At 39.4% G+C, this 26,890-nt stretch overlaps 1 protein-coding gene and 1 long non-coding RNA gene across 4 annotated transcripts; one reads left to right on the forward strand and one right to left on the reverse strand.

Moving 5' to 3' along the window:
- Window positions 1-1,371: 1,371 nt before the first annotated feature.
- LOC121881588 lies at window positions 1,372-18,089 on the reverse strand. Of its 2 annotated transcripts, XR_006091826.1 has the most exons (5): window positions 18,002-18,089; window positions 10,825-10,993; window positions 1,696-1,777; window positions 1,530-1,595; window positions 1,372-1,448 (listed from the first exon to the last, which is right to left on the reverse strand). It is a non-coding gene; the product is annotated as an uncharacterized LOC121881588 (long non-coding RNA). The 2 variants fall into 2 exon arrangements; XR_006091825.1 differs by lacking the exon at window positions 1,530-1,595 and having other exon boundaries at window positions 17,998-18,075.
- A 37-nt stretch (window positions 18,090-18,126) lies between these two features.
- On the forward strand, window positions 18,127-26,788 carry LOC121881587 (protein delta homolog 1). Of its 2 annotated transcripts, XM_042389457.1 has the most exons (7): window positions 18,127-18,266; window positions 18,413-18,427; window positions 18,746-18,825; window positions 19,053-19,116; window positions 19,562-19,692; window positions 20,480-20,621; window positions 25,604-26,788. In XM_042389457.1, the coding sequence occupies exons 3-7, from the start codon at window positions 18,774-18,776 to the stop codon at window positions 26,394-26,396; spliced, it is 1,182 nt and encodes a 393-aa protein (XP_042245391.1). In that variant the 5' UTR covers window positions 18,127-18,266; window positions 18,413-18,427; window positions 18,746-18,773; the 3' UTR covers window positions 26,397-26,788. The 2 variants fall into 2 exon arrangements, with proteins under 2 accessions (XP_042245391.1, XP_042245390.1); XM_042389456.1 differs by lacking the exon at window positions 18,413-18,427 and having other exon boundaries at window positions 18,128-18,266.
- Window positions 26,789-26,890: the final 102 nt, after the last annotated feature.

The raw sequence follows: 26,890 nt of genomic DNA on the forward strand, positions 1-26,890 counted from the left end.
TTACAGTATCATCATTACCTTGAGGGAAGTTGTATTTACATTTCCTTCACATTGTAATGATGAAAATTCAAAATTGCTAACCTTGAATAATTGGTGGGATCAAATCATAGCCTTTGTCACAGAGAAAACACATTGCAGTTTAAAAGAAATGGCTTGTGAATTGAATTCACAATGGTACATCATGTGTTTGTCATCATGAAACCAATTGTCATTGATTTGATCCCCCCCAAAAAATATTATATCTTTGTTAGTGTTTGCTACTTTTGCTCACAAACACGAAAAACTAATAATTCATGGCTGTGCAAAGGTTATATTACTTATTCATGTCACTACCCTCCACACCAGGTATCATACCTAATAAATTAATAGACACTCATCAGCACTGATTAAACACTGGGTGGTGCAACATGATATAGAGGAAATGGAAACATGCACAGGAACACGTCTGTGTAATTATGTCGATAGGCATTTTATGGAAATGACATGTCATATTTTGGCAGCTGTACTATTAAGAGAGCTTGGAAACATGAGACTAATTTAGAGGAGCTGCTTCAGTTTTCCTTGCAGGTGCTCATCCAGAAATCGTGGGTGTTTGTACCTCTTAAACTAGAAAAACACTGCTGGAAAATCTGCTGGACTACAAATGCATAATACAGCTTTTTGTTGTCTGTACTTTTGGATTGAGGACCATCAGCTTTGGTCTTTTGCCTCACACATGGTGATGAGAAATATTGAGAAAGGTCTGAACTCTGTAGTTAATGTAGTTGAGGGCATATGTTATGAATTGGTATAATGAGTAAATCAAGTTATTACATACTGAAACTCATCTCTCTGTATCTCCTGAAGTTGTGCATATATGCTCAGCCAATCAGGATGAGCTTATTCAATCTTATGGGTGCTGCCATTGTAAGAGGACTTTGTCTGGGATTTTAAGAAATAAAATCATATCAAAATGCTAAACTATAACATGAAAAACATCTAAACAATTACTTTAAATGAGGAAAATTTCTAGCTGAAAACTAATCTTTTATTAATAATGTGTCACCTTGCATCACAGATAAACCCTGACCTGATTCCCTCGTGCATTTAACAATTCAATATCTAATGGAAGGTGAGGCTGTTGCAAAGCTTCAGCATTCACATGCTTTTGCCCTCTAACAAGACTTGGTGGGTGAAAACTGATAACTGCACCTCCTGCTGTGAAACTGACAGTGTAGATTAAAGGTGTATAACAGGTCAACACAGGGGCGCCGCATTCATTTCAGAAGTGTGGGAGCCAAAAAGTGTGTGTGTGTGTGTGTTAGTGTGTGAAGCAGCAGTGCTCTCTCTTGTGTGTTGTGTGAGGAATGAAGCACATACTGTTACTTTTGGCTCCAAACCACCATTTATTCTGGTAACAACAGATTGGTATTAGGTCTCCAACAGCCAGTTTTGTGGTTAACAAGCTCCTGAAAATACACAGAGACAAGATATAGCAGACTGGTAGCAAAGTTTTTGCATGCAAGCCAAATGAAAAGTATTACATGTACCTGGTAAAAACAGAGCGGTATTAGGTCTCCAACGGCCAGTTTCACAGTAACAAGTTCCAGAAAATACTTAAACAAAAACAGAATTGATTGAACTTGTTGCTGGTTAGCAAGCTACACCATAAGGATGACCTACAAATCTAAAGTATCTCATAAAACCACTTTGTACCTTCAAGGGCAATAGTGAGTCACTGTGGCATCCAGTCTGCCCTCAGTCCAACATGAGAGGATGTCATCACCATCCTAACCATCTGCTCCCAGCAAGAAATCATGTTCAGTGGAAAAGAAAAAAAGTGATATAAACACAAGCAAAACAAGAGTTAACATTGGCATGGCTTTCCACCACTGGAGACAGATTTTGGCGAGTAAAGAGATAAGATTTGATGCTGAACTTGCAATGTTTCTTTTAGACTGGTAAGTAAACAGCTAACGTTGGCTATTTAGGAGAACGGATCTTTAGTGCGACTAGCAACAATACAAACCGTACTGAAAAACTTAAACTAGTAGTTACAGTAGTCCTCTGTCTTTTGGGCTCAGTCCCTAAGTAAACTATAGGTTGACACCACACATGAAGATAGCAGTGTTACCTTGACTGGCTCCAAGAGTTTCAGCAGTTTGTTTGAATTTTGCATATTCTTGCCCTGCTGTTAGTTAGTAGTTAGCTTCTTTTATTACTGTTAAGTTAGATTGTATGGACTCAGTAGTGGATCTTGAGGGACTGTGCATTCTGGTGAAATGTTGCCCCCTATTTGTTCAGAGCGGGTGGCCAAATCTTACATATTGTACCTTTAATGGAACCGATTACATATCAACCTACCATGGAGACAGGATACAGCAGACTGGTATCAGAGTTTGAGCCATCAAGTCTGCAGGGACCCAGCAGACACACAGCATTGAAATAATTTTATTGGTTGCAATGTACACTGTATACATTTGGTTTGTGTGACAATGTCCTCTTTGATTGGATTAAAATGTAAATATTCTTCCTGTTGTATGTTTGCCTCCTTTGTTTTACCTAATGTCTTAGAGTGGACAGGAATAATTGAAATGTCTTTTTACCATAAGTGTTGCAATATAGGGGCATTTGTGGGGACACAGTGATGTGTGACTTAAAAAGAATGTGAGAGGAGGGTAAAGTGGGAGGGCAATGGCTCCTCGGACCCCCTACTTCTGGTGCTGTTGGGCCAACATCAGAAGACGAAAAGGTGGGTAATGCCACACACAGCTCCATCTAACTGTGGACCATTAGCACTCCCAGTTGAAGCATATTTGGGGCTTTGATGGTTGAGCCAGAGAGACATTAAAGGGAGGGCAGGCCAGTGGACCTGGCTGGGCCAGGGTCAGGACAGGGTGGAAGCCAGACAGGGGGGCCTGCACAGTTCCCTTCGTTAAGTCTAGGGCTGCAACTAATGAATATTTTAATCACTGATTTTCTCAATTAATCAATTTCAAATTGTCATCACATCATCAAAAATCATTTTGTTTACAAAATGTAAAAACATTTGAGAAATGTCTTAAATTTGCTTAATTTGTCTGACTTTTATTTTACTTTTATTTCACATATGACAAATAGAAGCAGCAAAGCCTCACATCTGAGAAGCTGAAACCAAAGAATATTGGGCGTTTTTGCTTGAAAAATGCCAGAAACGATATAATCAGTTTTTAAAATAGTTGCAAATTCATTTTCTGTCCATTGACTAATTGCTTAATGGACTAATCATTGCAGCTCTAGTTATGTCTAAGTAGTTGTAGTGGCCGTGACTTCTTTACAACAGAGCAGAAACAGTAGAGGATCCAGTCAACAGAGATGTGACAGTTTTTTCTCCGGCTTTAAAGACTGAAAGCGATGGACACACAGAAGCTGTCCAGAGTTAGTGGAACATCCAGAAAATCCTCCCTGCCTTTACCCTGGAGAGTGTCTGGAGAGCCAGTTGACAAAGATTGGGGCTGAGACTGAGGTCTGTCCTAAGTCTGTCCTGTCCTTAGTGTCAGCAAGGACCCACTAAACACAGCTACTGTGCTGTACGTGTAGGTAACTGGTGAGAGAAACATCTAATTAAGATGTTCAGCCATCTTCTTATACTTAACCCGCAGGGGAGAAGTTGCTACTTCCACACCATCTAGTAAAGGTGGGGATGAACTGATGAATTGGTGGGATTTCCTGCAGATAATCAATCTTACCCTCCACTCCAAGACCTTGATGAATTAGGGAACAAAGAACATTGGCTCCTCTGTTGCTTGATCCAGGAGGTGGCAGCTAACTGTATTAGAGCTGGGAAGTCCTAGCTGCCTAACTAAAATGGAAGCACATGGAAGAACACAATGCTGCCCTGGTAAAGACACTCTGAAAAGGTGAGCAGGAGCAACCGGTCTATTAGAGGGACAGATGGGCAGGACTCAGGAGAGCTGCCCAAACACTGTACTTTACTTCTTTGTAGTGTAGAACCACAGGGGATTTTTTGTGAATTTTGTCCCCACATTCAAGCAAAAACCACTGAGCCAGTCTGGATGCAACAGCGTCAAATACTAGTGAAGAATGTCATGATTGATGTTGATGAAGACAGGGTCGGAAGAGTTGTGCACAGTCTTCTGACATCGCCATCCATCCAGATTAATAATTATTATTCATGAAGATTGGTGTGGGCACAGCCGTTTTTTTAACAGGCAGTCCTCATGGGATTGATTACCTGCTTCCCTGAGCATGCACATGTAAATTTCCAGTGCACAGATGCGAATGGTTCTGCCTAAACAGCCACACTAGAGAGCAAAGCCTGTGTGAAATAAAAGAAAAACGATTATGTAGCCTATACTTTTCTCAACATAACAGCATGGAAATGGGAGTAACGTCCAAGAAGAATGAGGACATTTGCTTCACATCACTTTGCTTGGATTACAATCCTCTTGAGGTGCAGTGTTAGAACTGCAAAGCACTGATGTTGTATCTTTAAGTGACACTCATTTACACAAATAGATCAGCTGCAGTGAAGCTGAAAGCATATGAGGATATAATCTAATAGTGTTTCTAAGCAACCTTTTGCACCACATTCCTTTAACACAGTTAAATCTATTTAAAATGTGTTATCTTACCAAGCTTTGAGTGTAGTATTTCTCACAGCAAAGGTTGTTGATCTACAGCCATGATAGACTACAGAATGAATTTGCAAAAATTCACAAAAAGTTTTAATAGGGTGAACTTTCACTGATAAACTGCAGACCTTGTTGAGTCTTCTCTCTGTGTAATTTAATGCTCAGAAGAAAAATTACCTGTGACCACTGTTATGAATCATGCTGTATTTTCTCCATGACCAAGAGGATGATGCACTAATCAGACGTCTCATTTTCCTGAGGCTTATACATAATTAGATATCTTATTGCTTTTTCTGTTCATTTCTCCCTCACCCACATAATCATAAAATCAGCCACTAATTGTGTGAATACACTGAAGAAAAGCAGCAAGTAAGCTGTATATATTGTTCTGTGGGATATTTTGTCTGCTTGAGTTGACAGTTGAATTTGTTGTTTTGATTAAAAAAAAAAAAAAAATCCAGACAGATTCTGGTCTAATTTGGGTATCAGCTTGTTGTGTGGCATTTGCAGTCCTGTGGGGACAGGGTTTGTGTATAAGCAAGCTATAATGAGACTCTCACCCACAAGAAAACACTCCATGACATGTCATCACACAGAGATGAGACTGTGCTTCATAAATATTTTGTAGGCTAACTTGCAAAAATGTTTACTGTCTTACTTTACTGAGAGGGCTTTAATTATCACTATTTTCATTTAAAATAAATTAGTAACAGTCAGTGTGACTGTTATTCGCTGTAGATTTAAGGTTTAAGGGTTGTGATGCAGCTTCCCCTTTCACACAGGTGCAATTTAAATCCTGCAGAATTATCTCTACAACTGTACAGTTATTGGAGTTGACAAGGCGTTTTTGGCACATAAAGCTAGCTGTTTCTAAGCAACAGAGTGAAACAATCTCAATTTTACATGGATTATAATTAGGTTAGACGTCAATCAAACCTGTTTTTTCATTCCATTCACAACACATTGACATGACAAAGGAAATTACACTCCGAAAAGATCATTATCATTTTATACTTTGGCGGTAAGCTCTCCATCTTTCATCTTCAACTGTGATTCACAGAGAGACAATCACATCACATTAATTATATAGTCTAGTGTATGATTATGAGATCAATGCAGAATTTAGTTTAGAAGACAGCATGTGGGTTCAGTGGTTAGTGAGGATCATACCTGAGTTATTGCTGTGATGGACTTTGTTTTTCCTCTTCCATGCTGGGAAGATTAATATTAACTACTTTTGTACTGTTCACTCAATGTTCAAAGTAAAATTTACAGGCAAGTTAAAAATGGGTCGATGTGTTTTTCATGCCTTGTCTGATGACATACATTTGTTAAAAATACAAGTACTGTGTGTGATTCTTCTGCATTAGCGTGCCAGCACTGTGGAAACATTCAAAGGCTACTCAGTGGGAAGCTCTGCCAAAGACATGCACCACTCACTGCGTGGAAAACATGATTACAGAGTCAAAAACAAAAACAAAAGTAAAACAAGCTCATTGTGCACCTGATGGATGTATGTGTGAGCATCCGATCTGTTCCCTCATAACCAGTGAGAACATGCTGTTGTATCCCTCTGGGTGTCATGAGGGAAAAATTAGCAGAACTTTGGAGTTTGCCCTCCAAAATGAAGCATCTACCATTTGGAAGAGATGACATTGTTACTGCCAGAATGCTGACATGAACATAAAACCCATGCAGGATGGTTTTCTGTCAACATTATGACTTATCTTTGAAGTCTTTTTTACCCCCGACTGAAGCCACAAAAACAGAAGGGGATAGAAAACAATACAGAGTGACAAACAACAGAGATGAAAGCTTACAACTGGGAATTATTATACTACACATCTTGTCAATCAGTGTGATCTGTTGTCTGACTCTACGTAGACTTTTGTTCTACAGACATCAGGTGTCCCAGCTCAAACAGAGGGATCAAATGGAAATGCCATCAAAATGGACATTTATGTTGTTATTCTGCAGAGTTAGACATTTTTTCTTACATTTAGAGTGCTTTATATTATAAATATAGCAGATATAATCCTCTACATGTCGAAATGCCTGTAGCCAAGATACTGAGCACCAAATTATTCCTGATAATCAGTCACCTTGCGTGGTAGTTATCTGCCATTGGTGTATGAGTGTGTGTGTGAACGGGTGATTGAGTGGCAAAAAATTGTGCTTTGGATAAATGTGCTCTCACTGCAGCCAATTACCATATAGATCTGTAAATTCTTAAAAATACTCTAATAACTGCGCAGGAAGGAACAGTTATGTAATTTGGCACCAACTACAGGTAAAGACAGTGTTCAGTTGGTACACTTCCAAATAATTAATTCCAATGAACTGTGTAAGCTAGTCAGTACACAGCAGGCCGGCTGAACATACAAAATATGTTGAATCTGTCTACAGGAAAGCATGCAAATGGAAATATAGAGAGAGGAGGTTAAGTGACCCATGTCCTATTTGTTTTGGTGCCACCTGGGAGTAGCTTGACATCTTCCTGGATTTTATATTCATTGTATATGTTTGCAATCTATCTACCTGATACTGTCATTCTGCTTCCCCATAGTGTAACTTCACTATTGTTATTTCTATCTACTCTGCACACACATCTTTTGTACGTCCTAGAAGAGGGGATCCCTCCTCTCTTGATCCCCCTGAAATGTCTTCCTTTTTTAAGAATTGGGGGTCTAAAACTAGAGGGTGTCATATGCTTTACAGCAGTGGTAGGCAAATAGCAAATCATGGCCCTCCAACAAAAATATTTGGCCCCTCTAATGAAAGCTGAAGTTTCCCCTTTTTATAGATTACATAAAATCTTTTACATGGCTCCTCATAATTCCTCAGTATAGTTAACAATGTAAACACTAGGCTTATGTAAATCCCAATAAATGTGACCTTGTAACATATTATATTACTTATAAATGTACAAGATGCATAACACAGGTATACACAACATAATACGGCCTATATCTGACCAGAACAGATTTGTGTCAATACAGCAAGCTATCAGTGACTTTTCTAGTCTTGTAGTGTAACACAGAAGATATGTTTATGTTTATGAGACATTTTTTTTTACTGAATTAGTATTAACTTAACCTGCTGTCACTCTATCAGCCCTCACTTACTAATTAAAATGACATCTGCCCTCAGATACAACCCTAAAACTATTATATAAACCAAGTTACAGTATATGTTGGCCCCCCAGTAAGCAGTGCTGAAAAAAACTGGCTCATACTTGAACATATGGTAACTGCTGGCCCCTTGCGTACAGATAATAAAGCTCTTTAAAGCAAATTTGTGATTTTGGGTTACATAAATAAAATTGACTTGAAAACAATACATGAATGATGAAAACATTTTTACTTGGGTTTAAATTGAGCAGTTTTTAGTGTTGATATTTATTATTTATCTTCAACATTAAGCATACAGCATTACTGAATAAATATTGTTGCAAGAACAAGATTTTTTTCACAGTCCTCATAGGGATTTCAGTGTCATTTTGTTATCTCAAATCTAATAAACTAAAAATCTTTAAAATGTTCAGGAAGATATGAAAATTTAAAGAACCTGTTTACAAGCAGAGGTATAATTGTTTATTCTGTTCACATATTGTTGTCTCACAGCATGGAAGCAAGTTTTCCCCCTTTGCACTGATTGGCCCTGATTGTGGATTTTTAGCCATGGGGATTTGTCACTGCAATTAATAGAGTCTGACTACACTTCACTAAGCAAGCTTTATACTAACTACAGCCTCTCTGTGTGCTCTCTCTCTCCCCTTCTCTGTCTCCATCATTGTCATTTTTTCCATCGACATCACTTCCATTTTCGGTGAAACAGGAGAGCTACTTCCTTCTGTACCTTCTCACCTCCTTTTCAGCCTTCACCTATTCATCAAGTCTATCTTCAGTCTTCTTTCACTTCCTCTCTTTTCAGCAGAGGTGAAAGAAATCGTTAGTGAAAGAAAACAAGGGAGAGAGACAGCAAGTGACAAAAACAGAGTAAGTGGGACAAGGTCAGACTGTCCTGTTCCTATTACACGTCTCTCTTTGTCTGTTTATTTTCAATTTAGTGAAGTTAGTTTTCACATTTGCAATTTTGCTATTTCTTTTTTAGGCCTGGTTTCACTTTTTATAAGAAATGTTGTTGAAAAATGAATTCGGGGGCGCATGTTATTCTCCAACTTCGCCGTTTGTATAATTTCCGTTAAAACGATGACCCTCGCTCAGCGGCTGACAGAATGGCTGTCCTGTTGCATCATGGGAGATGGGAAATGGCAGAGGAAATTAGGTCCATCATGTTGGTTACAGTTGGAGGAACACTGACACTTTCATTATCTGGCTCCAGTCTGTGTGAGGGAGAAATTGATGAAAAATTTCAGGAAGGTCGTGACTACCATCTTTAAATGTCAGTCAACCGGAGCAGTTTTTGTTGTAAAACGATTTGAACTGGACATCGTCTCATTCATAAGTATGTTGTGGATTTGGTAGAGTAGGCGCATAAAACACAAAATACACCCAATGACAGCAAAACGCTACATGCGAAAGTGCTTTTCTAAAGAGTGTTTTATATACAGGAGCTTGATCTAAAAGGCTGAGTTTATCTCCCCTTGCGCTGGCCTCTTTTCAGCTGTGACTGTGCATGTGAATAATTCATAGTGGGGGGACTGTGAGAGTGAGCAGAGAGGCAATATCAACACTGCCTTAACCTGGAGCTGGCAGCCACAGGTTTCTGTTGAAAGGTGAGATTCAATTAGACGCAGAGGGGAATATCTTGCCCTCTGCTTGATTTCTTGTCCACTGAAGCTCAACAGTGCACAGCGAGGTATTGTGGAAGAGGTTTATGGTGGCAGCAAATGATCGATAATAAATAATGAGCATGTTCAAAAATACACCATTGTTAAATGCACACAAGCAGCATGTTAATGTGGACAACTGTTGATATTTTACAGAGTGATTGATTTAACTTCAGGGTGGAAAAATCAATTACGAATAACGACAATAAATTATTCACATAATAATAATTAAGTGTATCGGTTCAGGAAATTGTCTTCATTCTCTTTCATAGAGAGGATTACAGGTGTAGAAAAAGTTTTTCATATAAACATTTTTTTTTTTACAGTATTTCATTTCAGGCTAAAATGCTCACTTTTCCAATTTGGTTAAAGTAGAGAAAGAGTAATTATCAACTTTAGACAGAATAAAATGAGATGGAAATTGTTTCATGCACTTTGTAATATTGAATTAAATTAGTATTCATTGTTGTGGGTTGTGCAGGAATTAGCTAGTGGTACAACAGTAGCAAAGTTTTAGTAGTAGTTGGTTTTTACTGTAGGTTGGTGGTAAAGGTTAAAGGTGACGCAATGAGAAATTCGCCCCCATTCATTTTCTATGGAACATGAGTGAATTGCTTCAAAAGGCACAAGGGAGTCCAGGCGATGCAGGACTGACCAACAGTGTAAAAAAGAGAGGGGTAGAAAGTACAACCCCCCCCCCAACTTTACAACTAAATGAAGGTGAAATTTGCTGGGAAGTGTTGTCCTGAAACTGATAAAACTGATAAAGTAGCTTGGTGGTGGACCAGGAAGCTATAGGAAGATGTCCATGGAGGAGAAAGCTCACCAGTTTATATTTTGTTTGTTTAATTTGTACAAAAATGTTGAACTATTCCTTCAGAATTTATTTCAGCCACTGACAAAAGATGCAGGATGCCTCCGTGAATCCGTGCAGCAGAAAACATTCCCAGTAAAAGACAGAGCTGGGCCAGATGTGCTGTTTGAAAAGCTGGAAGTCTCACAAGACAGTGAGAGCAGCAGAGTAACAGGCATTGATGAGCAACACTTGTGAACCCCTGCTGATAGTCAATTTGTCCAAAGAGCCAGTAAAATACTTGATGATGACTGATTACTGATTGCACCTTTAAGCAATGACAGTTAGGTTTTAAACAGCTGACTGAAAAGACATTAAAGAGCAGCTGAGTGAACGTGTAGAAATACGTAGTTTCTTAAAATATTTTGTAATCACTTTGACAACAACTACTCTCCTCATTTTGGGTACCATTTGGAAAAACAATAACCAGCTCAGCCAAGGTCTTGTGAAGTACTGAAAATTTTTCAAAGCGTAATTGGATTTGACACTTTTATTCTTGTTATTGATCAGCTTCACAGACAAAACAGTTGGTGATGTTGAAGCTTGAATCACAAGTTATCACTTACCCAGACTGCGCAAATGATTCCAGATTGTCTGCATTTATTGCCTGTTTCTCCAACACCTGCAGGTGGTTTTATGGATGCCCGGCTTCAGGAAAGAAGATGCTGGCAGCCGCCACCGTCTTCATCATGATGAGTGACAGGTCTTGGGCTTTGGATTTCTTTCTTCAAAAAGCTGAAATACATGATAGTTAGATTTAAATATAGCTTCTAATGCCTGAGGATGTGCTAAAAGAAATTATAGATTTTTGTCAGGATGAACGACAATTTATTTTTCAGTCTTTGTGAGAGATCATTTGAGATGAGTCACCCAGGAAAAAGGGTTGGACAAGTGTCATTGCAGGCTTTTGCTCGGGTCTTTCCTCTCTGTCTGTTTTCCTCCCACTCTTCCATCGGTGTAGGCTCGTGTGTGTCTTGTAATAGTCTTTACATGTGTTGAAGGATGCATGCAGGTTGATAATGGATAGAACTTGAAGAATAGGCGTGAGGGAGAACAAAACAGAGCTCTATAACAACACCATTAATCTCTATTATATTATGAAGCAAACATACAGTATGACAATGGCAGCAGAGCACAAACAGGCCTCACATGAAGAAACTAAAACCTACAACTAAATGGGAGCCAGCTGTATAGACATAGATAGAATTATGTTATTGAATGAAAAAAGGCATAAAAAGATATTATATAGTTATATTATACAGTCATTTTCCAAGCAAAAATAACATTCACTGGTCCCAGCTTCTAAAATGTGAGTATTTGATGGTTTTCTTTGCATATATGATTTTCTGATTTTATCTTTTCTGACATTAAAACAATTAATCGAAAAAAGAGTCATTAGTTGCAGCCGTTAATATACTCATCAACAAATTAAGTGCTAACCCTCAGCCAGTTAGCATCAGTTACATGCAGTAAATCGCAAAATCTACTGTCAGTGTTTGTTTGCAGTGAAGGGCTGTGTTTAATCTGTAACTGGGGAAAACCAATATATAGAAGATAGATTCAGTCAGGAAGTGTTGTGGGCTATTTATCTATTCTGTCTGTCAGTTGTAGTATTTGTTTACTTCAGCAGCTGGCTATCAACTCCCGCCAGTGCCTGTGCAATTTTGCTCTCTCCGTTCGGTTCCTAGATAGGTCTGTGAAAGGCCTTGGAGACCAGTTAAATAGACAAAAACACCTTAACACTCATGTCCCTTTGCATTGGACACAGAAACGCAGGCACACAAAACACACACACACACACACACACACACACACACACACACACACACACACACACACACACACACACACACACACACCCACACACACACACACACATATACAAGCATATGTTTTCACTTGCCTGAAAATGTCAAACCGGATGTTCAAGAAAGCAATCAAAGCATTTGACAAGAACGGTCGTTTAGCTTCGCAAGAAGGGAAGTTCTCTCTTCAATAAACATGCCATGTGACGCAGAGTTTTTTGAAGTCAGTGGGGATTTCAAACAGATGAATCCATTAACAGCAAAGCCGAATGTGATGGAAAAGGTAAAACTGTCTCTCTGTGCACAAGTGTGCTCAGGGAATCAGTTTCTTAACTTGGAGCCGGCAAAGTATTAAATCACTTCTAACAGGACATCAATTTGTGCTGTGACTAATACTCAGTGCATTTACTTTTTACTTAGAGTCCATACAGAGCAGTGTGGCAGCAGTTTTCTGCCTTATTTGGTTATGTGTGAATTTACACTTTAGTAACCGGATGTGTGTAGGTCACTTTTAGATAACATGCTATTTTTTTCCTTTCAAGGTGAAAAGGTGATCTATGTGTAATATCTTGATGACACAAGCCCATACCAAGGTGCACCACACCTGAAAAGATAGCATCATCTTCCCGTTCCCATGGTAACAAGACAGGAATAACTGGAATCAGGTGAAGTCATTCCTCTACATTTTGCCGTTTTCCCCTCGTTCTCTCTCTTCTCTCCTGCCTCTGCTCCCTCTTCTCTCTTCCTCTCTCGCAAACTATCAGTCTTGTCCATCTATCTGCCTCCACGACCTTAGTGCTTTCCCGACAATGAGAGGCTACAGTTGCTATGGAGATAACAACAGCTCTATCTCCATTAATGAAATTTTGTTAACATTTCAACACACTGGCTCACATCCGAGCAGATGGCAAATTACACAAATATCATCATTTAGTTTCTGCCTCCTACAGAGCATTAGTGTTTATGGCTTTTTACGTCAGGTGGCTGTTGTTTTTGCAGCCACAAAGGCCAGGCACAATAATGTTCAACCCCTGATAAAAGACTATTATGGAAATATTGAAGATTAAGGTGTCACCAGCGATTCCTACACATCATGTTAATGTGGTTTCTCTTGACAGAAAACATCACCAATCAACGGAGCACTCTTATTTACTCCCTTAACATTTAAAAGGATGCTCATAACCCCGAGAACTCTCAAGTCATATTTTGAAGTGTGATGGTGAATTTGGGATTTAAATGGCCAGACATTAAGGGAAGTGTTGCAGCAGAAAATCAAAGAGCATGTGCTTTCCAGTTTGGAGCTGGAGGAGCAGTGTGTTCTGAGAGGAGCTTAAAAAAAGGACACGAGAAAAAGTTGCATTTGAAATAAGATTAATCATGCCCTTTTCTACACAGCATTAACTTCCAAGTTGATGTAACAGCAGTGCAAGACAGTTAGTATGAAGCATGCACAATATGTCCTGCACGAATAGTGGGAGATTGAGTGCATTCGGGTATGAAGAGGTGAGTGGACATTCATATAATAAGACAGTAGGTCTGACCGGCAAAGGAAGCAATATCTGACATTATCAATCATTTTGTATGAACACTAAGATTGCTATGTGAATATGAAATGACTCATTTCCTTCAAACAGTTGTTGAGATCCCTAATTTTTAAATTGCTACTTTATGCAGGAACAGGAACCCAGAATGAGGATAATAATAAAGCTCATATTTTGACCTTTAAAGGTTTCTCTCACCTTTTTCTTATTTGAGAACATTCTGGATCTGATTCTGCACAAGCATGAAAAGCCGGAGTGGAAGGTGCTTGAAGTTTTGTGAACACCCCAGAGGCTGGGTCTACAAAGCAGCTAGCCCATAGGAAAGTGCCAGGAAAATGCATGGTATGCCGCCAGTCAGTAGGAGACAGATCGTCTCTACTCCACCTTCCACATAATTGGTATGTTTGAAAGAGAGACATCTGCACTCTGTTTCCAGCTACTATCCCAGATTTCTGCAGGAGCACTTGGGCTAAAAAAGAGAAAGTATTTTTTTTCTCTCCTCAGCATGCTGAGAATAAAGAGACTGATGTAGCTATTATCTGAGTGCACCTGGACTGTCATTGTTGTTTGGCGCTGAAAGCATCTTTTCTAGAGGTGAGGTGTTTTGTACTCATGAGTAATGTAGCGCTTGTCAAACTACCTAAGGTCCTCATTGAAAGAGACACAATGACTTCTGTATCCAGTCTGGCAATCATACTGTAGGTATCCCAGCCGTTGAAGTCTTGTAATGGGACTCATACCACGAAAATGGAAAGAGTGAAGAGCCAAATCACTGAGGAAGTGACAGCACTATTTTATCCTTCCCCTTTCACCCAGCGGCACTAGTAAATAAGCTGCTTGTCTCCAAAGGCAGATGTAGGTTTCTCCTTTGTGACTAATTACTGCTTGTATTTGGAAATCCCCTCTCTCCATCTCTGTCTGTCATCCACAGAGACAGGAGAACTGAAGCTGGTGTAATGACACCGTCCTGCAATCAAGGGGCATCAGAAAATCTTCATGACAATCAAACTTGGTGTCAAGAGACCAAACTGTCTGAAAAAATGTCTCCTGTCTATCAACTACAGAAGTGTCTCTGTGTGCTTCTGAAGTGGCGAGGCGCTACACTTTATCAGTCGACAGCACGCTAGTGTCATGTCTTTTGCATCATTTATCTTTAGCTCCTCTAAACAGGATTATCTTCATATTAGTGGTGTGATTTTCTAACCAATTCAAATAGCAATTACCTGCTTTATATGCTCATGTGTGTTTGTCTGTGTGCACATACAGTATATTATGTGGAATGGCAGATTTACTGCTGTTAAGTGGGCCCCATTGAGTTGCACCTGGCATGATCTCCTGTCTAATGATCCGCCCTAAAGCCAATGGACAAGGAGGAACTGGCCAGCCATCACGCGTTATTACCCAGCTAATTGTGTTTAGAATTCAATACTCAAGATGAATTTCCTGCAAACCAACCTGTGCCAACCGAGAGGTTGGATGAAATGATCTGTATCAAAACCTGCAGCGTGGGTGGTGTATGTCGACTGAATGGGGATTTCTTTAATCAGATCTCAGAGTGTGCTGATAGACTTTTCCACATATTGCATCTGCATGCTGAGAATTCAGATAAAATTATTTCCAATCTCCAGTGGACTTGAAATGAAATAATCTACACTGGTAATATGCATGACTGTGCCTCTATGGCATGTAATGTTTCCTGCTCAGCGAGGGACTAATGTTCATGAAGATTAGAAGTAAGACTCTTTTATTATATTGAAATCTGGAGCAATGCTCATTCCCTGCTGATGTATAATTACTGATCTGACTGCAGAACTTTACCTGTCGCATAAACACACACAGACACTAGGGCTGTGAATACTGCTCATTATTGATTAATCTACTGGTTATTTTCTTCATTAATTAAGTATCTGATATATAAAATGTATAAAAAAAAATATAAAATTTCCAAGAGGCCAAGTTGACATATTAAAGTAATGTGTTTCCTCTGACCTGCAGTCCAGTACCTGCAGATATTGAATTTACTATCATAGACGATAAAGAAAACCAGCAAATATTGACATTTGAGAAGTCGCAATAGAATTTTTGGCATTTTTTCTTAAAGCAGCTATAATCAGTATTTTTTATATTAACAATGGGTCACACGACTACTTCTGTGTGGATGTGGTTGCTGTTAATGATGACTCTACAGTTTAAAACAGGCAGCTGTTTGCCAGCATGAGGTTTGCTGTATCAGTTTTAAAGGTGATAATGTGTCAGTGTTACATTCACAGTTTTCACTGCCCCAAAGTGACCCAAAAAAATCAGTTATTGTAGGTTTAAGAAACGACTTAGCAATTACTTCATATCAAAATTGTTAAAGCAGCTATAATCAATATTTCTTATGATAGCAATGTATCACACTGTCAGACTCTGCAGCTCCCCTTGGCTTTAAGGAGCTTTATAGTGATTTTATGTCCCACAACATTCTCACTGCTCTCATAGTTTCAAAGAAAAAGCTCTAAAAACCCATTGTACACAACCTGCTCAGCACCAAACAGCAAAGAGACACAGTTAGCAACTAGTTGGTGAACACAGTGGAGCTTTTAGGAGCTAAAGACCCAGATAATTCCCCCAAGAGTTGGTGAAGACCAAAAACAGATAAAAGAGAGTGAATATGGACTTACATTCACCAGGTGGACAGAAACATGACTTGACATGAATGATAATGTTGCTCCATGACTGCTGGATGCGTAAAGAAGCAACTATTTGCTAACAAGTTCAACATATCAACTTCAAAGGTGATGATAGTGTCAATGATATGCCCCCAAAGTGGCCAAAAATCAGTTATTGCACGTTTAACTTTTGACTAACTACTTGTTTCATTAGACACATTTCAGTAGACACCCATTAAGACCCACATGTTCGTATACAGTACAATGTAACTGTCTGTGTGGGAACCAAATTCAACCTTAAACTGTCACATATGGAAACACATACATGCACACAATCATATCCTCAGATCCCTAATGTCCAATTTAAACATGGAAGCACTGGACCGGAGCAGATTAAAGATCAGATACCAGATGAGACCAGTGCTGTGAAAAACAAGACTAGGTCAACGAATACAGGAAGTGGCAACACTCAGCCAACTGATGTTAACTGATAAGTAATTTCATCACTCAGTCAACCAATGAAGCTACTCATAACTTCATCACTCAATCAGTCACTCAGTCAGTCAGGGACAGACTTTTGTGTTCATAGGCTGGACTGCTGCCCTAAACTGCCAAAAATGAATCAAATAAAGCACATACAAACCTCAGACATTTCATTAAAAAGGAGTGACTGATGTGGATCTGGTTGGTGGCTGTGGCAGGGAATCACATCAGCGCTGTAATGTTACACCCCGGCTATGAGCTCAGTCTCTTGAGGTTTGAAAATAAACACATGAACCAAATTGAACCAGGGGATATGAGACTGGAGACCTCTCAAAAGATTATATCCAATGTGAGGAGACTTATCCATTTCTCCTCCACTCACATGTGGTCTGTTTATTACATGTGTCCTTGTCTCTCTCTCTCTTTCTCTCTCTCTCCCTCTCTCTGGGAAATGCAGATTGATTCTGTGCAGAAAGAGAGAGGGCTTCCTTGTACTCTCTTTACCCCCATCTGATTGAAGAAAACAATTGATTTGCTGCTTATTTGCATTCATATATGGATCCCCTGTGCTATTGCCGTCTAGACTGCAAACCCACACACCTGTCTTATCAAGAAACATCCACTTGAGATGATTTATTTGAAAAAAAAAAATCTATATGAAGAGCAAGGAAACTGGTTTTCTTTCACCAGTGCTTAAAACCTGTACTGGACACATGTTGCATCTTCACATGTAATGAGATCAAAAAGACAGACCTGATGGTTGCTTACCCCCTGTTTTCAACATCTTGACTGAGGATCAAATAATGCCTGAGAGGAGTGAAACTCATAATTAGGCCTTTAATCTAAGCCGTATACTCAGTGGGACGGAAAATATCATTCCCTGCCTTTGGGGAGGATAAGGGGAGAATGTGGACAGCAATAAGTGGACTAAAAATAGAACAGGGCATATACTGTAGTCGCTAGTAAGGGAAGTTATTCAATATCATTTTAATATAGAGAGAAGGGTTAAATGCTCCTCTAGGTTTACTTTGTTATTTTAGATTATATAAAAGTATGCTTTTATTCTGTAACAGAAGACACACTGGATTGTGTTTTAATATAAAATGGAGAGCAAAGAAAAAAACCTGAAAAATCAGCAGAAATAAGCAGTTTTGAGGGTGTTAATCACCTGCAGGCACCTTCTCACTTTTCTCAAAGACTTTTTAAACCAGCTGCTTAGCTATCAACTCATGCAAAATACAGGCACGCAATGTACTCACTTACAACTATTGCACTCCTCTCCCGGGGGGTCAGACTGGTGCACACATTCCCTCTCATACGGTGGGAGGAGCGTGTTGCACTGGGACGCCGCACGATGCAGCAGTCCAGTCAAAACCTCCAGGTCCTCCTCTAGCAGGCGGACCACCGCTACACCTGTAGTATCACTTTCAAGGGCACGTCGCTTGGATTAAAAAAAAAGAAAAAAGTCAAATCAAATCCGTCAAATATGACCGAAGCTACTTGGAAACAGAGCGCCGGTGCGACATAGGTGAGGCAATTCTCCGCATGCCAAAAGATAATTTTAGTTAATGAGGTTTTTTTGTGGTGAGAAATGCATTGATTTTGAGATGAAATGATGAAATGGCTTTTCTCTTTGTCTGTATGCTTGTGCGTAATGGATACCTTTGGGAGCAGACGCATATGGTTCAGGTGCGCCAATTATCAGAAGAGAAAACACTGAATTATTCAAGTAATATTTAAATTTGCAGAGAGAGTGTTTTTTTTTTAAATTTCATGACTAAGTTATCGTTACATTAAAAAAAATATCTGTGGATATTATTTTGACCTATAAATCCCAAAATTTGCCATATTTGTAAATCATCCTTCTGAATTCTCTCCTCCTTAAGGCTTGTTTTCTTTTCGTAAAAAGGAACTTTTGAGTAATGTGATCTCTTTTGTATAGAAAAACATCGCTTCTTCACACTGTGACACCTAATTTTGCGATTTCACCCGCTTTATTTTTTGCAGGACAAAAGGGGTCTTGCTCGAAATTACGATGCATCTCACAGCGGTGGTCTTAATTCTGCTCGTGACACGCATCGCCAAAGGTAATCGCAGATTTTGATCAGTCCACTGAGACAACTGACAGCGACACAATGAGATTTTAGTCATAGCTCATGAGAACAAAACTCTTTTCTGGACCGATTTTTACTCCCTGCGTGGGAAAGAAAGTACGACAGATGAATATTTTATCGCTTTGAATGTTTTATGTGTTTTTTTGGTTTTTGATGCAAACATCTAACACGCTGCTGTCCCTTTCTGTCTCTCTCAAAAGGTTGGGAATGCAGCGCAGGGTGCAACACAGAAAATGGGTTTTGTGAGAAGCCAGGGAAGTGCAGGTACTAAAACGACCTCAGATCACTGTGTATATAATGTCCTGTGGGGATTTGAGACCTTATTTTCATAAATCGCTGGAGCTATAAATGTTCCTCCCTCAGAGAAAGGCAGTCACATAGCAGCCAACTGGATGCTTCTGTTTTTTTTTCTAGATTTGTTTGGTGCTTGTATTCTGTGAAGTCAAATGCCAAATCAGTCCTTTGTTTGAACAGTAAAAAGCATTGTTATCCTAACAGATAGCTCAAAAGCTCTTGGTTGCAAAGCTTTCCCAGTTTGAAATGCTTGACTGTATCTACTCTTGAGCCAAAATGACTGTATTCCACATAGGATACTCATTTCACCACTACTGTAAGAGCCAGCAGGCATTATGGGGGCAATAGCAGGGCTGCAGAGCTCTGTGGGTGGCATAATAATAGTTCAGGATTGTTCCCTTTTTCCCGCTTTCAGGTGCAAACCAGGGTGGCAAGGGGACAACTGCGACCAGTGCGTTCCCTTCCCCGGCTGCCTGCACGGCACATGTGAGAAAGCCTGGCAGTGTATCTGCGAGGAGGGCTGGGTGGGCAGCCTGTGTGACAAAGGTGAGTCTCATTAAGCTCCCTAGACACTCGTATCCAACCCCCAACAATGGCTGACATAGCAGAGGTTGGGGTGAGTCACAGAGCCTCGGGGACACGCAGGTTGCCACCAAATGAAGCTGCTGGAGAATAGAGACAAGTGTATTTTTAGACGGGAGAAGTTGGTGTAGAAAAGATCTGAAAAATTCAAGAGAGATCTGGGTCACTGATTAAAGCCGAAGCCACAAAATAACAGCGAAAATTCTCATTATTAACTGCCTTTATCTGCTTTTGTGCAATTAAGCAAGGCATATATTACAAATTCAACAAAACCTCAAAGGTGGTACTGCTTGGCCGCTGCAATTTAAATGTTAAAGGGGTGTAAAAGTCACATTTCCATTTCAGTAGACACCCTATTAAAATTAAGCACTTAATAATTCCTATTGTATCTAAAATGGACATTATCACATAAAAATGACTTGCTGCCCCTCAAGCAAAAAAGAGAGAAAGAACAAGAGAAGATTGAAAGAAAAAAAAGATTTTTTTTGGCTTTTCGCTCTGTTTGACCTCCTTATCAGCGCATGCAGTAAATCTCTTATTCTGTTGGAGCGTCTGAGCCGCCTGCCTGTGTAACATGGTTGGTTATGTTCTCAGTTTTGTTCTTGGTGACAAGATGCTGCGGGGAGTGCGAGTGAGAGTGGAAACAAAGGAGGAAGGGAAAAACAGGCACATATGGGGAAGAGAGAGAGCACACAAGATCTAAAAACAGCATGCTTTTTCTTCTTTCCTTTTTTTTTTGTCTACACAACAGATACTCGGCTGTGCTCATCCAGGCCTTGTGCTGGTAATGCCACCTGCATAGAGACGGGAGAGGGGGGATACCTATGCATCTGTCCCCATGGCTACGCTGGTGAAAACTGCCACCTGAAGAGAGGAGTCTGTCTCACAAACGGGTACCAGCACCTCCGTTTCTATTTTAAGTAAAGGAACACTCCAGTGCTTTACAACCTTATCTCCATTTGTTCATCGTTAGGAGCCATAATCAATACATGATGCAATGTCTCTCTTTCTCTCTTTGTATCGCTGAGGCAGCCACGGCGAAACCACCCCACAAATAGCGCTTAAACGTAGCTCCTAATAGTAGCAGAGAAAATACAGGATGTTTTTTTTGTCTTAAGTGCACGAAAAGTAGCCACGGTCTCGTTTTCTTGTTGTGACTCGCAACAAACTGTATGCTTTTGCATATTTTGTCAGACAAGCAGAAACGTTTACTTTCATACAGTTCTGGCACAAACATGAGAATGCTAAAATGTAGAAACTGGCAGGTTTCCAGCTTTGTGAAGGAAAACTCCACCTGAAAGGGCCTCCAGCTCATAATTTCTTGTCAGAAAGTACTTTTTCTTTTCCTGTGGAGTGACTTTTCTGATGTGCAGTTATTTTTGTGTCTGACATACATCAAGAGGAAGTACTGCACAGTGGGGTTGTTACCAAGATACTAAGAAAATTAAGTTGATCCATGTAAAATTAAGTCAACTATAACCCATTAGCTCTGGTATTTTGTTGGTACCTTGATTTAAATATTCTAATCAATAATTTTATATAAATATTGGTGATAGTGACAAACCCACAGACAAATAATTATCCAACTCTGCAGTTCCTGTCAGCTCTACAGAGCTCAATAGTGTCTTTCAGCTCGTTGTTTCGGTTTCAATTTCACTTTACTCATTTTGCATTCACTCAGCAGTGTTTACAGCTGCAGTGGGCTTCTGTTTTCAACAACAACAAAAAAAACACCCTCTAAAAAAACAAAATGTACACTCCCTGCCCAGGACCAAACAGACAAAGTTAGCGACTAGCTGGTAAACACAGTGGAATATTTAGCAGCTAAAGAGCCAGATATTTTCCTCAGGAGTTGTGAAAACCAAAACAGAGGTAGGAGAGTGAATGTTGGAATAGTGGACAGAAATGCAACTCATAAAGACATAGTAATGTTGGTCTGTGTCTGTTGGATGTGTAAAAAGGCAACTGTTTGCTAACATGTTGCTAAAGAATTTGTAAATTGATGTGTTTACAGCTTGTTGTGCTGCGTCCAAGTTGCCAAAAATCCATAATGCAGATTTAAGGATATATTTAACTGCTACATTTTCCCCTGGCATCATGTTGGTACCTTAATTTGAAATGAAATCTTTAAATTTATTGACTTTATTCAAAACACTTCAATGGTAGCAAAATGTGATGTTTGTTGTGCTCCTCAGTTGTCGCCAAGCAGACATCTTTTATACAGTATCTGGCAGTGTGTATCTGGGCAGCATCATAAGCTGCATCTCAGTTCAGAGGCTGCATCCTATTGAAGTCAAATACATCATAATCTCTCCACAAGGCTGTCACATTTCAGAGGATGTGTCCTCGATATGTAAGAACAGAAATTCAGCACCCTTTGGCTTGTAGTTGAATATGGCTGATATCAGCATATCAGTATCCCACAATTCACTCATAGTATAATGGTACATCTAGTCAGACCTTATCTGCTGTATCACTGGGAAAACATTAACATTTACCAGTTTACAAGGAATTTGCCTTCATTTGCTGATAATTATATCACATGAACTGACCTAGTTACTGTAAAAAGTCACGGCAGGATGTAATCAATGGTAGCAAGCAACAATATTTATTTGTGTTAACAGCCGAGATATGTGATAGCAGAATGTCACAGACAGAAATTATATGGATATACAGTATTTGCTATTTTTACATCATGTGTTAAAGTGTAAAATTGGGTGTTATGAAACTGTAAGATTATCAAATTTACCTCATGAACTGTTGGCATTTGCCACTTTGTAAGCCATTTGAGGGCAAATTCATGGAAATATTTGACTTTATGAATCAATGAGGACCACCTGAATGCACCGTTAGTTTTGTTCTCATTTGCCGAGACACGGCGCAGGTTCAGCCAGGCTTCAGGTCCTCTGCAGGACCTATCTTCACGGGTCATGTCTTTCAAAGAATATTGCCTGAATTGGCACACAGATGAAGCATGACAGTCTTAACAATGGATGCTGAGGATTACCACAGAAACAATTTGAGACAAAAAACACTTCTAACATTCAGGATTGACAGAACACAACATAACATAAACAGTGAAGCTTTCCTTCAGGCCTTTAAAGTCACCTCATCGAACGTCTTTTCACTGCTGGATCACAGACAGGACTGATCCGTGGAGGAATCCATTTCCTGCCCATTCGATGCATATGAAAGACTCTCAGGGGACACAGTGAGCTGACACAACCCTCCAGACTCTGAACCCCACCATGTTTGTTCTCTGTCAGGCAGACTTGTTATTGATTGCAAGACACACTTAACATTCAATAGGATAGAGCTCGGTGTCAGCAAATGGACAGCTCCTCTTCCTCACTCAAAAATATAATCATTTGAGTTTTATTGTAATTTTCACAATGAGATGACAGGAGCCTCACTTGCATGCTGGGGGAATTAATCTCCATTAAAAGGCCTGCATGAGTTTTCATTAATCGGCTCCTCTATGAGGGACGATAGATGTTTGTATGCCATAGCTATTATTCTTTTGACTAGCAGAGACAGAATATCAGAGACTTGTGTAATTTTACAAGCTACAGTACTGTTAGAGATACTGATCGTTTTTTATCCTGGGTTTTCATCAGCGCATCCACTTTCTGAAGTGTGGCTGCATTGATCAGATATGCCGGGAATGGGGGTGCAGGACGTTTACTGCACAGGCAAAGCTGAGACTCTCTTTTTTTTTTTTATCTTGTTATTGCTACAGATTTTTAATGTGCAGAAAATGAGCTATGCACTGTTTTCATTAGGGATGGCTGATAAGGCTGACATCAATATTACAGTATTAATAGGTATAATATTTTAGAGGTCAAACCATTAGTTGAATTTCAGAAAATGAATCCGCAACTCTTTTGATAATAGATGAAATGCTTTTTAAAGAGAGGTTTCAGCTCTCAGTTGCAAGTATTTACTGCTTATATTTATTCTTATGATATACTGTAGTAAAATGAACATTTTTAGGTTTTGGACCGTTGTTTGACAAAACAAGCACTTTGATGATATCACCAACCATGGGCTTTAGGAATTTTTGATTAGAAATTTTCCCTATTTAACGACATTTTGTTGACCAAAAGAATTATAAAGAATTAATGATAGATATAATCACAAGAGTAATCATTGGTGAAAATGATTATTAATTGCAACCCTACTGTATATTATTATGATATTGATATCACAACATAGCAAATATATGCAAAATTGCATGTAAAATAATCAAATTCACGTTCAATGCAGTGTTACGCTTTTAACACAAAATTCTTCACACATGTAAAACAAATCCTCAATGGATAATTGTTATTTTCTTTACTTACAATTTAGGTGAAATGATATATCATCAATCAATATCAATGTAATTCCACCGAAAATATCAATAAATGTGAATTTCATTTGTGGTGAGCATTTGAGAGAAAAAAAAAGAGACAGATCCTCAAGTCAGGCAAAGACAGGTTAAAAACATACATGCAGTTGTGGAGAACTACTGCTGCTGTACCAGATGGTGGCACCGTAGTCAAAGTGACATTGAACTAGTTTTTAATGTTGCTCTATCGACAGCAGGGATGCTTTCCTGGCCAAGAATGATCTAAAATACAACCTGTAGTATTTTTTGCCCGCTGTCTAACCTGCCTCAACTAAAAATTCTGGATATTTTCTGGGCTTCATTCCAGATCAAATATGATGGCCCCAGTTTTCTCTAAATAAACAGAAAACTTATCATCACTGAGCCATGTTAGTTTTCAGCAGCTATTTTCAGCTTCGTGACAATGCAATTTTCAGATTTTCTAATTGTTTTTGAAATAGTTTATCTGGCTTTGGAAAGAGGAGAAAACTTTCTCAACCTTTTTAAAGGAATACAAATCTTTTTCTGTACATTCAAAATCACCAAATTTGTGGATACATCTTCAGTGGATAGCGACAATATTCTTATGTGGGGTTATCAATGTAGCATCATCTGTATAAAGTATGAGATTACATAAGCAGGCAGATTTTACAGTTTTTCTCAATTGCGAAGACACATTTCTTGAAATTATGCTCTATTTCTCAAATTTCTAAACACAAATGCATAACTGCACACTCATCTTCACAAACTTCAAACTCTCCACATCAAAACCATGTAATCTTACATCTAAACCAAACTTTACCTTCAGACATCACTCAAAAGCCATCAAATACACACACACTACAAAACAGCCATAACACACTGGTGAGATCGATTCAAAACACTACTGTAAAAATCTGATACTGCAATGAATACTGGTTCTTAAGGTTTTCACCTCAGAGCAACCTCTTTACATGATAAACACAATATAAATACACAACACATGTATACATGAAAAAGTAAATCCACTGTAAAAAATATGCAACTGATAAAGAACATAGAATACAGTAAAATAATTTCCATGTATTTACAATATAAACCAATGAAAAAAGAAAACACTTTGTACGTAAAGGAAGAAATCACATTTATTCTGCCTCAGGTCTTTGTGGATCCATTGTTCCAAAACAAGTGAACTGAGCCATGGCCCATTTATCTATCTATCCTGAGGTTCTGATTGGTTCATGAACAGTTTTGACTCTTAGTGTTTCCACCTGGAGAATTGTCTGTTAATTGGGTTCCAGCTATAATGATTTGAGTTAATGATATTGAATGCCAGTGCTTTCTAAATGAGCATGAGTAAAATCAGGGGAATAGCGTTTTATAGTTTTGGGAAATGGGTCTGTCTTTTGGTAGGTTGCGTCATGGTTTGGGATGTTTGGGATGTTTAGTTGCCTCTTAGCTGTGAACTAGATAGCCCGGCCCCGTTTCCTCTACTGTGTATTCACACTGTGCTGCTCTGCCCTCCAGCTCTCCTTGTCAGAACGGAGGCACATGTACAGATACGGATGGCTCAGCAGCTGATTCTTCCTGTCTATGTCCCCCTGGGTTTTCTGGAGACTTCTGTGAAATCAGTGTTGACAGCTGCAAACCTAACCCCTGTCTAAACGGTGGCAACTGTACAAACCACGGCCTGGCCTTCACGTGTATCTGTCCGCACGGTTTCACTGGTTTCACTTGTAATGACACCGCCAGCCTCTCTCCCTGTGCAGGCAGGCCATGCGCCACTGGGGGCACGTGTGTCGGTCAACCTGATGGCACGTTCAGGTGTGTTTGCCAGAAATGGTTTACAGGTCCCACATGTTCGCAGCAGCAGCACAGACCGAAGGCCAGGTCCAAACCAGTCGGTGCCAGACCTGTGGAACACAGAGTTTTCGCGCTGAGCCCACAGCACTACTCCCTCCCTGCTCACGCCTTCCACAAGCTCCTCAGACCGCCTGAGAGAGACCTGCTCAAGATCACCCTGAAGGAGACAGTCCACTCCCCCGGTGTCCTGGTCAGCCACGGTCAGCTCATCTGCTTCGGCATGCTGGCCCTGTTAACCTGCCTGGTCATCCTGGGCACTACAGGCATTGTGTTTTTTGGCCGGTGTGAGACGTGGCTGGCTAACGCAAAGTACAGCCAGCTTGTTCGGCAGCAAAGGGAACACCTGCTCAAAGAGGCAGGAAGCGCGAGCCAGGAGGAGCCGGAGCATTCAGTAAACATCATTCTGCCGGAGAAGATTAGACTCACCAGCTTTGGGAGACACTACACCTCCATCTGATTAAATCGTCTCTCCCTCTTTCCCCTCTCCCTCTGGAAGGAGTTTAATTATATGAATGTCTAAAAATAGCGATGAATAAAATACTATGACTGTTGTACAGTTGTGTTTATACAGTGAGAGATACTGGACAACCTTAAAATATATGTGAATGTATAGTCTACTGGATTAAGTGGACAAATATGACACTGAATTGTAAATGTACTTTTATGATTTCATGACATGCATACAATTATAAACCAAATAGCACCTTGATGGCTGGTAAAAAGATGTCATTGTGTAGTGTTTCCTAAGCTCATTTCTGACTTTAAAATGCTCTGTTATGAGTTTATTTGGAATACAGTAATGGGTTTTAATATTAGAAAATGAGATATTAAGTTTATTAATGATAGCCGTTAACAGAGCATGGGCAACTTTGACCACTTTTCATCAGTATTTGTGATTAATTACTCGTAACATTGATTTTTAATTTGTCAAATTGTAACATTTTATATTCA

Source organism: Thunnus maccoyii, chromosome 16, assembly GCF_910596095.1.
Source record: "Thunnus maccoyii chromosome 16, fThuMac1.1, whole genome shotgun sequence".
Taxonomy (NCBI): Eukaryota; Metazoa; Chordata; class Actinopteri; order Scombriformes; family Scombridae; genus Thunnus; species Thunnus maccoyii.

Bases quoted from the DNA above. Each gene is read 5' to 3' on its own strand.
- LOC121881587 (XM_042389457.1), top strand. From the start codon at position 18,774: ATGCATCTCACAGCGGTGGTCTTAATTCTGCTCGTGACACGCATCGCC. The intron at 18,826-19,052 runs GTAATCGCAGAT...CTCTCTCAAAAG, and splicing joins CGTGACACGCATCGCCAAAG to GTTGGGAATGCAGCGCAGGG. The intron at 20,622-25,603 runs GTACCAGCACCT...TCTGCCCTCCAG, and splicing joins GGAGTCTGTCTCACAAACGG to CTCTCCTTGTCAGAACGGAG.